The 13,578-nt window shown below is 41.3% G+C and overlaps 1 protein-coding gene across 5 annotated transcripts in view; it reads right to left on the minus strand.

Annotated features, from left to right (window-relative positions):
* Positions 1–13,578, minus strand: part of LRRC7 (leucine rich repeat containing 7) — a 597,872-nt gene that overhangs the window by 109,507 nt on the left and 474,787 nt on the right. For all 5 annotated transcript variants that reach the window (XM_082265612.1, XM_082265611.1, XM_082265609.1 and 2 more), the window contains 3 exons: positions 10,804–10,912; positions 10,486–10,651; positions 6,289–7,951 (listed from right to left, as the gene is read on the minus strand). In XM_082265612.1, coding sequence (XP_082121738.1) covers positions 6,289–7,951; positions 10,486–10,651; positions 10,804–10,912 — 1,938 coding nt within the window. The remainder of the gene's footprint in view (positions 1–6,288; positions 7,952–10,485; positions 10,652–10,803; positions 10,913–13,578) is intronic.

Genomic DNA, 13,578 nt, shown 5'->3' on the forward strand with positions numbered 1-13,578 from the left:
AATTCATGCGTTATATAATATATATATATATATATATATATATATATATATATATGCATGTATATATATATATATGTATATACACATATACATATATATATACATGTGTGCGTATATATATATATATATATATATATATGTGCGTGTGTGTATATATATATATATATATATATATATGTGCGTGTGTATATATATATATACCGGCATACCCCACTTTTAAGTACACAATGGGACCAGAGCATGTATGTAAAACGAAAATGTACTTAAAGTGAAGCAATACATTTTTTCATTTCTCAATGCATGTAAATACACTAGCTCCATAGGAAATCTTGGTCTGCTTGACATGGCACTGCTGACAAGGACACCAAGCTTGGGGAGCATGTTAAGGGGATCCAGGGCTATGATATGGTAGATTACCTTGGCAAGCTGGCTGGCCACAAATAGGATATGTTGTAGTCCTGGGTCCCCTCTCGGTGCTCCCTACGTTTGGTATCCATGTCACTTATGGTTTGGGAGTAGAGCCATGTTAAACTGACCAAGATTTCCCATAGACACCAAAGTTAAAAACAGGGAGTAGTGCCATGCCAAGCTGACCAGGCTGTGTCTGTACTTGCGAGTGTATGTAAAGTGAGTGTACTTAAAACGGGGTATGCCTGTATATATATATATATATATATATATATATATATATATGTGCGTGTGATATATATATATATATATATATATATATATATATATATATATATATATATATGCATGTATATATATATATATATGTATATACACACATATATATATATATATATATATATATATATATATACATATATATATATATGTGTATATACATATATAGGTATATATATATATATACATATATACACACATATATATATATATATATATATATATATATGTGTTTGTGTTTTGTGCAACGTTTGAATTTCCCTCCCTAGTTTCGCTCCCATGCAGCATTGCTGCTGCACGGAACGGAACTAGGAAGTCATCACACCGACGGAGGACGGACGAGCGGCGGGAATCTCAGACGAATGGCGATCACAGCAATGGGAGATCATCGCTGGATCGCCAGGAGAAGGTAAGAGACCGCTGCGCGCTCTGCACATCTACCCTGAGCGTGACTCGGGGATACCGATCCTAGACTAAAAAATCCACCCCGAGTCACGCTCGGGGATACCGCCAGGGAGGTTAATAAACGAACACATCAATATCTGATTCTATGGACGTAGTAGCAATTCTCAACCAGTTCTCAGAGTCGGTTCACACCACGGCGACTCAAAGTCGCCCCGACTTTGAAGTCGCCCGTGCAGCACGACTTCATTGCGGCTCATAATAGAAGTCAATGCAAGTCGCTCCGACTTCGCCCAAAAGTAGTGCAGGAACCTTTTTCTAAGTCGGAGCGACTTGAGTCGCTCTGATTAGAACGGTTCCATTGCACAGCATGGAGCGCTACTTGTCCGCCTGACAAGTCGGAGAAGTGTGAACCGGCTCTCAAGGTGCTCATCAGATATTTTGGTTCTAATGTTGCCCTTCATGTGCTTCATCCTTAAAAATAGTTGCTTGGAAATATAGTTGCTGCGGAAAACTGAAGACATGAATAAGGAGTGATTGTAAAGATTAGGATTCTTTTTATTGGGAAGATAAAACGTATAAAAGTCCAGTAAAGACTTTTCTTCGGCTGCAAAGTGTAAATGCATTTTTATTAAAAAAATTCCCCAAAAATTCAACATTTTAAAGTAAGTTTACAATTTTGTGTTGAGCCATATTTGTAGCTGTATTGGGCTGCATGCAGCCCGTGGGCTGCAGGTTGGACACCCCTGGGTTAAAGTGTATCTAAAGCCAAAACTTTTTTTTTTAAGCTTTGGATAAGGGGATGAGGGTTAAAAAGAAAGTGTTGCTTTAGTCCCCTGTTTACACTGATTGCGGCTTTGTGGGACTTCAGGTATTACTTGGCAAACATCTGTGCGACTTCATGCACAAATGTTTATGCAAGTTGCACCTGAAATCGGCAAAAATAGTGCAGGAACTTCTTTTTCAAATAGGTGCGATACCGCAAAGTCGGCGTTGCACCGGTTTGAACAGTTCCATTGCCAACAATAGGGTGCGACTTGTCATGCGATTTGGACCTGTCAAATGGCATGACAAGTCGCACTGGTGTGAACGGGGGCTAAATTATACTTCTAAAGAGATAAAGAAAAACCTGGTGACATATATCTTCCATTTTTAAGAATGCAATGCTTTGTTTCACAATAAACCCCTAGAAAACCTATGTGACAGTGACTGTATAGGATAAAGGATTCACTAACCAGCTGAATCTCACTGAACTGCAAATGAAAACATCACAAATCTATCAGAAGGGCAGTAAACATGCAAAAACAAAATTCACAACGCCAGATTGTTGGTATCTTTGTGTTCGTCAAAGGCAGCAAAGAGAAACCACTCATATGCATCAACGCTACAACACATCCAATGGGTTTGGGCTTTGTGACTCTGCAGATTCCTCTTTCGTCTTGCTAAGATGTTTTTGAAAAAAGTTGTTCCATGGATGTTGATTCCATTGTGCAGTTGGGAAACCTGCACACCTCCCTGCTGAACATCCAAAAACCAGATGCAAGTAATCACAAAACAATAGGTGGGAGAGACGTTGGAGTTGATTTACTAAAGGAAAACAAATTGTTCACTTTGCAGAGGAAGTTGCAATTTACAATGGAGAATATGGAAAATCCCCTATGGGTGGAACTTTGATGGCACCAAAAAATAGTAGATACCGTAGTATATGGATTAAAGCAATTTTTATTTGCTAGTGAGAGAGTATAGTTTTGGCTGTGTCTGCCTATCAAAGGAGCAGCAAGGAAATCTATATTGCTTTATGCCTACCAGAGAGCAGGATCTGTGAGTTAGGTCTGCTCAGTGCACTCAGTGTGTGATTAATTGAGTCTAGATAGTGTTTCCACACTGGTCCAATAGGGAGGCATGTTGTGACAGTGGGAGGAAACCTGACCAATGAGTACACAGACCTTAATACCGTCCTAGTGATTGGTAGAGACTGGCTGTCTCGTGCATTATGGGATACTGTATATGTGGGGTCTTTGGCTGGTGAGCAGAGTCCAGGAGGGAAGGTGGCGGCTGCCTCCTCCTCTGTAGCAGTGACATGTGGTCACAGGCAGTCGGCCTGGGGACCAGAGAAAAGGAACTGAACCCAGAGGTCCAGGAGAACTGACTGGAGGGTTAGAGATACTGGAAACCCTCGAAAAGCAGTATAGTGATTACAGGTGATTGTTTCTAGGGGTCTGACCTGCGGGGGGCCAACCCGGTGTAGGATAGTCAGAGGACGGGTGTCAGTCTGTGGAGTGTAAGGGGGTACTAGGCAGGTATCCTGAAGATAATCTACCTAACTAAGTCGTCTGAACAGAGACTTGACCTAAATTCATCTAGCGCCAAAGGTGTATCTGCAGCATGGCTGCATCTCCAGATAGGAGTCCTCATCCATTGTTAATAGTTTAATTTGGAGTATCCCACTCTTCCCTTCTCCCATCCCTATTTAAAATAAAACACCAAAAACAACTACATTATGTACCCCTGGACTGATCATTGACTGAGCCAAAGAAGTAAAGTTTTAATCTGTGAATGCCAATGTTGCTAACGGTAACCCAGGGGAACCCGAGAGTGTATTATCCAGCAGTCCTCATGGGGGCAGTGCTACACTATCTACTACTTTTTGGTGCCATCAAAGTCCCATCCATAGGGTATTTTCCATATTCTTCTTATTTTAGAGACGCGGCACTATTTTGAGGTTCACACTAACCATATTCAATTTACAAGGGAGGTTAGTAAATGAGGTGAAGCTCTGTTGTCTTTCATCATCCAATCATGTGCAAGCAAATTTGCTGTTATTTATTTATTTTTTTGGATTTTCTTTGACCTTGTTAGGGTATTCTTAGCACATTAAAATCTTCCCCACTTTCACTAAGCTCTGGGCAAATTCACCTGCAAAGTGTAACTATTTGCTTTCAGGCTAGGTTCACACTATTGCGGGTGGTTGCAGGTAAAGAAAATCACAGTGATTCACACACCGGTAACCATCCGCAGTCAAAACGTGCTGCTCTTTAAAAACGCGTAGGGCTGCCATTGATGCTTAATGGAACCCTCACACATCTAAAAACGCTGTGCAGTTGTGGGTGCGTGAACCGCAGGAAAATCGCTTGGCGAAAAAGCAATTTCCTGGCCGCTGTGTTTTTTACAATGCTGTAGGAACCTTTTTCCTGCAAGAAACGCAGGCATAGCAGCCCATTCAAATGAGGCTGCTGTGTCCGCAAAAAAAACGTGGGGCTGCAAACACACAAGAGTGTGAACTTAGCCTAAATCAACTCACTTGCTTCTTTTGCACCATCAAAACAAGGTTAAAGGCCACAGATAAAGTCAGTGTTAATCGGGGAATTCCTCTGGCTTAGCTATTGTGTTCTCCCAGCGGGGGGCACGGGGAGCGGTCCATGCCAGGAGAACTCAATGAATATTGCTAGTGGCCATAGTCGCTTGCAATAATCACATGCTCAAAATCTGACATACTGGTTGTACCCAAGTCAATCGATGGATTGACTTGGGTACAAGCAGCCTGTCCATAGATGGTTTGAATTTCAGCTGGTTCCTGCTGTACACAGACAAGATTCGAACCATCTATGGCAGGCTTAAGCTTACCTAGGCAAGATAAATGATCAGATGTATCAGGCTGAAGTGTCTATTAATATTATCTGATAATCTCCTGTTACATCGTCAGTCTCATATCACCATTGCTATATCTGACTTTGGGGGCACTTGGACAGTTTAAATCAAAATAATCCACGTATGTCTTGCTTTAATGGGCTTAATTCCTCACAAACTGTGCTCCTGAGGCCAAGATCCCATGTGAGCCTCTCATTCAAACTTTCCACTGAACTGGACATGATACATCACTTCGCTTTGGATGTCACTACAAAATAAAACCCTTTTTAACCACTTTTCCGCTGCTCACTAGAGCTCTACTGAGGCAAAGTGGTTTGTTATCGACCTACGTCGCCAGACACTACCCCTTCTCGGCGGCGCGCGCGCTCCGCCAGAGGCTCGCTCCCACTGTGTTCAGTCACAGCGGGAGTCGGGCCAGGGGAGGAGCAGCGGTGATCGCCGCTGCTCTTCCCCGATCGTCGGGGAATCGAGTGTGGAGATCCGCCTGCTTGTGTAAACAAAGCGGGCGGATCTCCTAAGTGACAGGCAGGGTCAGATTGCAGGGTTCAGCGTAGCTGAACCTGCGATCTGTCCCTGTGTCACTCAGTCACCTCCCCCCACACATGTCAGTAAGCACCAGGCATACATTAACCCCTCCCTCTCCAATAAAATTAACCCCTTCCCTGCCAGTGTCATTTTTGCAGTAACAGTGCATATTTATAGCACTGATTACTGTAGTAATGTCACTGGTAACCCCAAAAGTGTCAAAAATGTCAGTCAAGGTTCCGATCTGTCCGCAGCAATGTCGCAGTCCCGCAAAAAAAATCGCAGATCGCCGCCATTACTCGTTAAAAAAAAAAAAAACACCAAAAACGACAGAAATCTTTCTCTTAGTTAGTAAACGCAATAACTTTTGCGCAAACCAATCAAAATACGCTTATTGCGATTTTTTTTTACCAAAAATATGTAGCAGAAAACAAATTGGCCTAAAATGATAAAAAATTTTGATTTTTACATTTTTTTGGGGGGGAATTTCATATAAAAAAATGTGAAAAATATTGTTATTTTTTTTCAAACTTGTCGCTCTTTTTTTGTTTATAGCGCAAAAAGTAAAAATCGCACAGGTGATCAAATACCACCAAAAGAAAGCTCTGTTTGTGGGAAAAAGAGGGCGTCAGTTTTGTTTGGGTACGGCGTTGCATGACCGCGCAATTGTCAGTTAAAGTCGCACAGTGCCGAATCGCAAAAAAGTGGCCCAGACGTAAGACAGCAAAATCCTCCGGTGGTAAAGTGGTTAAACAGCAAGATAGGCATTAAAAATCTTTGAGTGACCTCACTAATCTAAATTTATTTAAAAACTGATGCACCTGACTGATCAGATTAAATTAGGTTCAACTATCAAAACCTTGTTTAGGAGACAACAATGATATGAGTGATTTGAAAGATTCGAAGATCGCATATTTAAACCTGCCGTTTTTCATAGGATAAAGACATTATTTTGCATTATTTTTAAAGCAACATGATAAATCCATGAACTTCTATTATTGCAAGATATGAAAAATGTAAACATACCCTGTCCAATCTTCTAGCTTCTATGTGTCTAAGCAGCTGTTGTCTCCAGTCTGGTGGCATTTTGTTGCAGCTCTCGTCCACCTTGCCCTGGTTCTGCTGCACTTTGATTTCATTGTCTGCTGACTTCTCACCATAGTTCAACAAATTGTAATCAGATGGCATCTTTTCCAGAAGAGCTGCCATTGTTGGCCTTGCGGATACAGGTCGCGTTTGAGCAGTTCCATAAGTCTCTGTGCTGTAACTTCTGGCAGACAATGGCCTCCTTTGCGTCAAGGTCTTCACTTGATAACTGCTTCCTTGAGGTTTTATCTCTGGATATGCAGTATGGTCATCATCATACCGACCATTCCTTTTCAGGAACTGGGATTCAGCAACTGACATGCTGCTTTGCCGTTCAATAGCCCCAAGGAAGGGTGCCCTACCGTACCGATCTGTCTGCGGAAGTTCATGAGGCTCGCTCACTCTCCTATACATAGCCATTTCGTTGGCACTTGCCAATGAATCTGCTCTTTTCAAAAACCCTGGCCTTGAACTTTGAGTTTGATTAAACTGCGGTGGAATGAAATTTTCATTGACGGAGGGTTGAGAAAAGGAGAACATCTGTTCCATTGGTGGGTATCCCCTATAGGCTCTTGGGCTGATCAAATCTTTTACCATGGTTTTTGTTTGCTGTGATGAGTAGTCAGGATTATATGAGAAAGGAGGAGGTACTCTCTTTTCCTGTTTAACTTCAACTGCACCCTGCGGGTTAAAACTTTGGTCAAACTGATATACTTTTTTTGCAACGGGTTTTTGTTGCTGTCCTCTGCTGGTTCCATAAACCAATAATTCATCATCAAGCATTGGCACAGACTGACTTCTAGACATACTGTGCTCCTGCATCATCCCCAAATCTGGTCTGTCATGGCTTCCTTGCATTATATTTCTAGGATCATAGTTTTGCAAAGGTATATTGTAGACTTTGAATGCACCAATATCTATTTCATCTATACTCTGAGACTTTTTGAACCTGCCTGTCTTTATGTCCTTCATTAATGGTGAGAGACGTTCTGTACTCTTGCTCACCGATATGGTATTTTTGGCAGACTCGGGACGACAGTGGCCATGCGAAAATACATTCCCTATGTTCCGACTGGAACCCATATCATGAAATTCCCACGGTGGAGTTGAAGAGAAAGTGCTTGGGTTCTCTAAGGACTGTGGCTTATGTTCTTTCCTCTCTGGCATTGGGCTGTTTACAGGGGTGCTTTCAAGTTTAGATGGAAAAGCCGTTCTGTCTTCAAAAGGACTAGGAGTTCGAGTCCAGTTTTGCCAAGGGTTACTAGGAGATACATCAGGTTCTTGGGTGTTTCTTTGCGTTGGCTGCTCCAGCTCCAAAGGAATGCCAACAATTCGATCTTGCCTGATTAACGGCCGTCTCCCGTGGGCGGATGTACTCCTTGATTTTGAATTCAGCATTGGGTTGGCTCCAGAATTGTCCACTGTGTTTTCCTCAGCTACGAATCCGGTGTTATCATAATGTGAACTGTTGTTCCAATTCTCAGTGAACGAGTCATTGAGGTTCTGCCGGTCATTGCGTTGTTGTAGATTGCCAATTGGCGCCGTTTCTCGCTGACTCAGTAATGGCTTGGATTCAATCTGCTGCGGGAAGGACTGAGTTAGCCTAGGGAATAGGGAAAAAAATGTTAAATTTTTAGTTTCATGGAAAAAAAAATGATGCTTTGGTTTATAGTGTGGATGAATAAAAGTATAAATCAAACCAAAATCTATGCTGGAAATTTTGTTTTAACATTGTTTAGGAATCTCTACAGGAAATCGTCCAGCAAGCTTCTGGCAGGATAAATGCTGTAAGAAGCTTGCAAAATCACTTTTTCCATTGATCAATGCAAAAATAGTGAGGGAATGGGCTAATACAGAGTTTGAACACATCCCAATCTCTATGAAAAAAAATAATAAACCATGTTATCTGTTATTTAATATACTATTATCGATCATTTGGCATTAAACTGGGAGTGGAGATACCTCTCCAGTTTGCACTTTGATATGAGTGAGATTTTAGACATCCTTTGCAACAGAAATGTAATTTTTGATGAGAAACTCCCTAAAGGTTACATACTTCTTAGGGGATGAAGACATTGCAACTTTTCTCATCAGAACACTGAAAGTGAACTAGCTGATTATAATGAACCAGACCCTCCCATTTAGGATCAGTCTGCAATCAGTCTAGTAAAACAAACAACTATTTCTTCATATCATAAACAGGTAGGAATCTGCAACAAAGTTTGTTAAAATCCCTGCAATGTACATAGATCATCCAGAGGGGATTTTATTTTTCCAGAACTAAAGTGGAGTTACTCTTTAGGCAGAGTAAAGATTTAGTATGATCATTTTACTCCACCTAACACTGAATCACGGACTGGTTACAATAATGTGTCATTAAACTAAAATCATTATAAACTTTCAATACATGTTTTTATTTTGTTTGCCATGTACAAATTATGCTTTGCCAAGCACAGCTTAATACAAGTTCCAACACATAATAGAAAAGATACAAGAGACATTATAAATGGGTACAAAACTTGTGTACAGACAACAGTTATAAGAGTGATTCATTCACTTCATATAAAGTGCAGCATTTACTGGGTGTTTAGGCATGGTGTTCCCTGTAATTAGTCACCATACTTTCTATATTGCAACAAAACTTCCATAGTGCCAACTGAAAGCCAAAAAATTGTACTCCCATCACCATGTTATGGTATTTTGCATCAAGTCTTGTAGTATGGAGGCCGTTATATTGATTCCGAACCCTCTGGCTTTGCAATACATGTTATATTACATTGTGTGCATACTCACTTTGCCACTAGAGCATTTGTTTTCTGTAGATTGCAAAAAACATGGTTAATCCTGCTGTTAACTGTCCCTCCCACCTTCTCTATTTCTCCCCTGCAGCCTGGAATTGTGTAGAACAACTGCTGCCACAGTTTCAGTTCCCTTTTAAGCGGTTCATTTCCACCTTTTTCTTTAGCTGTGTAGCCCACTTGACTATAGAGTCACACACACACACAGACACACACACACACACACACATATATATATATATATATATATATATATATATATATATATATATATATATATATTAGTGGGCATATACACAATGGTAGATGATAGTCCCCTCCCTTCTTCTTCAGGTCTCTTCATATTGCTAAACACTACGGGGGCAGGATATAAGCTGTTGATTGATGGAGGCTTCACCTCTCTGTTAGTCCCAGGACATACACACCATAGACATATTCTGCAGGGGCATGACAAAGCCTGTGATTGGCAGAACTCCTCCAGATATCTTTACAGTGTGAACAAAATGAAAGCTATTGTCAGTCAACTTAAACTCCGCCTACACCATGTTATTGCAAAAATGTACCCGTCAAAGCACCAATCAGTAGTCCTCTGCTGCAATTGAGCATGGATAGAGCATACATCAGCACAGTACTAGAACCTCCTCCCTCGGATCTTTCCATGAGAAAGGGAAAGACCTCGGAAATGTCATGTGACAGCTGAACAGCAATGATAAAATAAGGTACTTAAATGCTTCTTTATATTAAAATAAATACAGTGGCACGATTTTTTTGCATAAATAGAAAGGGTAATGGCAATTAAACACTATAGGGTTTATTTACTAAAGGCAAATAGACTAGGCACTTTAAAAAGTGCAGTTGCCTTCTTCAAGTGCAGCTGTTCCAGAGCTTAGGCAATAAGGGAAGGCTTCACTTTGCAAAGAGCACCTAATCACATGCCAGGAGAATGTAAAAAACATCATCTTTCCTTGCACGATTGGATAATGGAAGTCAGCAGAGCTTCCCCTCATTTACTAATCTCTAGAGCAACTGCTCTTGCAGAGTGCAACTGCACTTTGCAAAGTGCACAGTCTATTTGCCTTTAGTAAATAAACCCCTATATGTTCAGTAGAACTTTTATTATTCTGAATAGGTAGGTACACCATCCCGTAAATGTGTCAAGAGGGTGATACTCTCCAGCAAAGACACAGACAGCAATAAAAAAACAGTTTCTAATTCTTCTATACTCTATTCAAAACTGAAAAAGTTGACTTGAGATACACTTCAAATTTTAGTGCCCATGTATGCGTTTCCTGTGTTCAGCATGCAGATGTCAGTAATAAAATATGAGGTTTGAACAGACCTGTTACCCCACAATGAACTGTTTACTGCCTCTTTAGCAGATATCTGCACTTTGACGCGTGCGTTGGAGGATGCAGATGATGCCTGTGAAGGGGAGTAGTCGGAATAGGTCCCCGAAGACACACTGTTGTGATGGTGTTTATCCATCTCCGACTCATCTGTGGACTCTGTGGAGGTTAAACATACACCGTTAAACAGAATCATCGACTGAAACAATTAACATTTTCCCCACTATGTTGCCTTTGAGGACATTTTAATTGTTAACGTATAAAGAACCATAAGATCAAAAGTTATGATAAAGAAAACATGACACGCCTACCTTTTTTGTCTTTTCCCAGAAGAACAAGTTTTGGAGGGTACAGAGGCGCCTCGATTAATGAAGGACGGAGTTCGGCCATCCGCATTTCTGGGCGATGTCCAAAGGGCTCCTGAAGGGACAAAGATCTGTGTTGGTGCCCCTTGCCAGGACAAATACACTATATTGTCAAAGGTATTGGGATGCCCATCTTTACACAAACATGAACTTTGATGGCATCCCAGTCTTAGTCTGTAGGGTTCAATATTAATGGGCCCACCCATTGCAGCTATCACAGCTTCAACTCTTCTGTAAAGGCTGTCCACAGGGTTTAGGAGTGTGTCTATGGGAATGTTTGACCATTCTTCAAGAAGCAAATTTGTGAGGTCAGGCACTACTGTGGACGAGAAGGCCTGGCTCACAGTCTCCAGTCTAATTCATCCCAAAGGTGTTCTGTTGGTTTGAGGTCAGGACTCTGTGCAGGCCAGTCAAGTTCCTCAACCCCAAACTCGCTCATCCATGTCTTTATGGACCTTGCTTTATGCACTGGTCCAAATAATTTGGTGGAGAGGGGATTATAGTGCGGGGTTGTTTTTTAGGGGTCGGGCTTGGCTCCTTAGATCCAGTGAAGGGAACTCTTAAGGTGTCAGCATACCAAGACCTTTCATGTTCCCAACTTTGTGGGAACAGTTTGGAGATGGCCCCTTCCTGTTCCAACGTGAGTGCGCACCAGTGCACAAAGCAAGGTCCATAAAGACATGGATGAGCGAGTTTGGGGTGGAGGAACTTGATTGGCCTGCACAAAGTCCTGACCTCAACCCCGTAGAATACCTTTCGAATGAATTAGAGCGGAGACTGTGAGCCAGGCCTTCTAGTCCAACATCAGTGCCTGACCTCACAAATACGCTTCTGAAAGAATGGTCAAACATTCCCAAAAAACACACTCCTAAATCTTGCGGACAGCCTTTCCCAGAAGGTTTGAAGTTGTTATAACAACAAAAGGTGGGCCAATTAAATATTGAACCCTACAGACTAAGACTGGGGTTCCATTAAAGTTCATGCGTGTGTAAAAGTAGGTGTCCCAAAACTTTTTACAATATAGTGTATATTGTTCATCTTAAAACAAGGGTCATATCTAAAGGGTCATCAGCTGCTCTATCTGCAGCTCAACCCTTCCACTGCAACAACTACTGCCCTATATTTTCTACTCATTTACTAAACCTAGCTGCATTTTTAAAGCTCAAACTTTTTTTTAGCTTTGGATAAAGAATGGAATGGTGAAAACAATTGCCATTTTTTGTTATTGTGTTTCATTGGGAAGATTTTTCTTCATTTACTGTGAAAAAGAGACAACAGGAAGTGACTAGAAAATGATGGGCAATCCCCAATTAGACGACTGTCATCAGAACAGGTATCTCTATAAGAAAATCTTCCCTCAACTGGAGAGAAGACAAGTGTAATATTTTGGAGTTTTCCGATCATGTTCTGTCTTGGTGACACCAGAAGAAATAGAAAGATTGAATCTCTCTCCCCTGCTCAAACACAAACAGCAATAAAAACCTAAGGGTGTCTCACCCTTTCCCCACTGTGTTAAAAATATTGGCTGTAGGTGTACGTTACGGATACATGTACACTGGAACGCCCATAAACATCAACTCTCCTGTCAGCAGAAAAACGCTAAACACGGCAAAAACACATGTAAACGTGGTACCATGTTTAGCCTTGTTTTTGCGGTTAGCAATTGAATGTTTATTCTTTAAATTGGCCAAAGTATTTTCCATTGAAATGAATAAATACCCAAGCGCTAAACACTTTTTTGGCCAAAACCTTCCTCTCCGGAATGCGATTCTTCTGCGTTCAGGAGAGGAACTTTTAACTGCCTCTAAACTCTGCTGCTCCTAAACTCTGGTAAATGCCTACATGTGCATGGGCACATCGGGGTTGATTTACTGAAGGCATATAAATTGTCCACTTTGCAAAGTGCAGTTGCTCCAGAACTTAGTAGATGAGCAGAAGCTCTGCTGACTGCAATCATCCAATCATTTGCAAGCAAAAATGCTGCTTTTTAAATCTTCCTTGCATGTGATTGGGTATTCTTTGCAAAGTGAAGCTTTACCTCATTTACTAAGCTCTGCTTTTTGCCTTTAGTAAATCAACCCTATAGGCTCTTATTGAGTTGAGTTCAGGGACTTTGGCAAAAAAACGCTAAAAGCTCCTAAACGCAGTGTGCATGAGGCCTTAGTCCAACACAATCTGCCAACCTGAACACTGGGATCCACCATTGTTCAAGGACTAAGTCCACATTCCTCCTTTTTAGAACAAGATTTACTACAGTACTGCAGGTATATTTTAAAGTGCAACTGTGGCTAAGAAATTCACATTTAAATATTAACATAACATAATCTTAACAAATAGTAAATGAGCTTTACGACAAGTCCTTGCTGAACTCTGTAGCTACAGGTATTGTGGAGTAATCAATCACAGCAGTGACTTGGCAACTCAGCTCTTCCCTTTCAGCAGTTATTCAGAAGCTCAGCAACTCAGCTTACCCTGCTCCCTCACCCAGGAATGACTCAAAAACTCAGCCCACCCTGTGCCCCCATCCAGGTAGTGACTCAACTCAGACTGCCACCTCCTCCTAGACTCAGCAACCTTTCAATCTGTAATACAGCAATTCTCCACCAGGGTGCTGTGGACCCTCAGAAGTTAGTAGGGGTTCCATGAGCTGTCGCTGATAGACCTCCTATTTCATGATGCAGAACCAGCAACATGACATCAATAGTCTTTTTATCTTTTGGT

Source organism: Pelophylax lessonae (assembly GCF_965119305.1).
Source record: "Pelophylax lessonae genome assembly, chromosome: 8".
NCBI classification, from domain to species: Eukaryota; Metazoa; Chordata; class Amphibia; order Anura; family Ranidae; genus Pelophylax; species Pelophylax lessonae.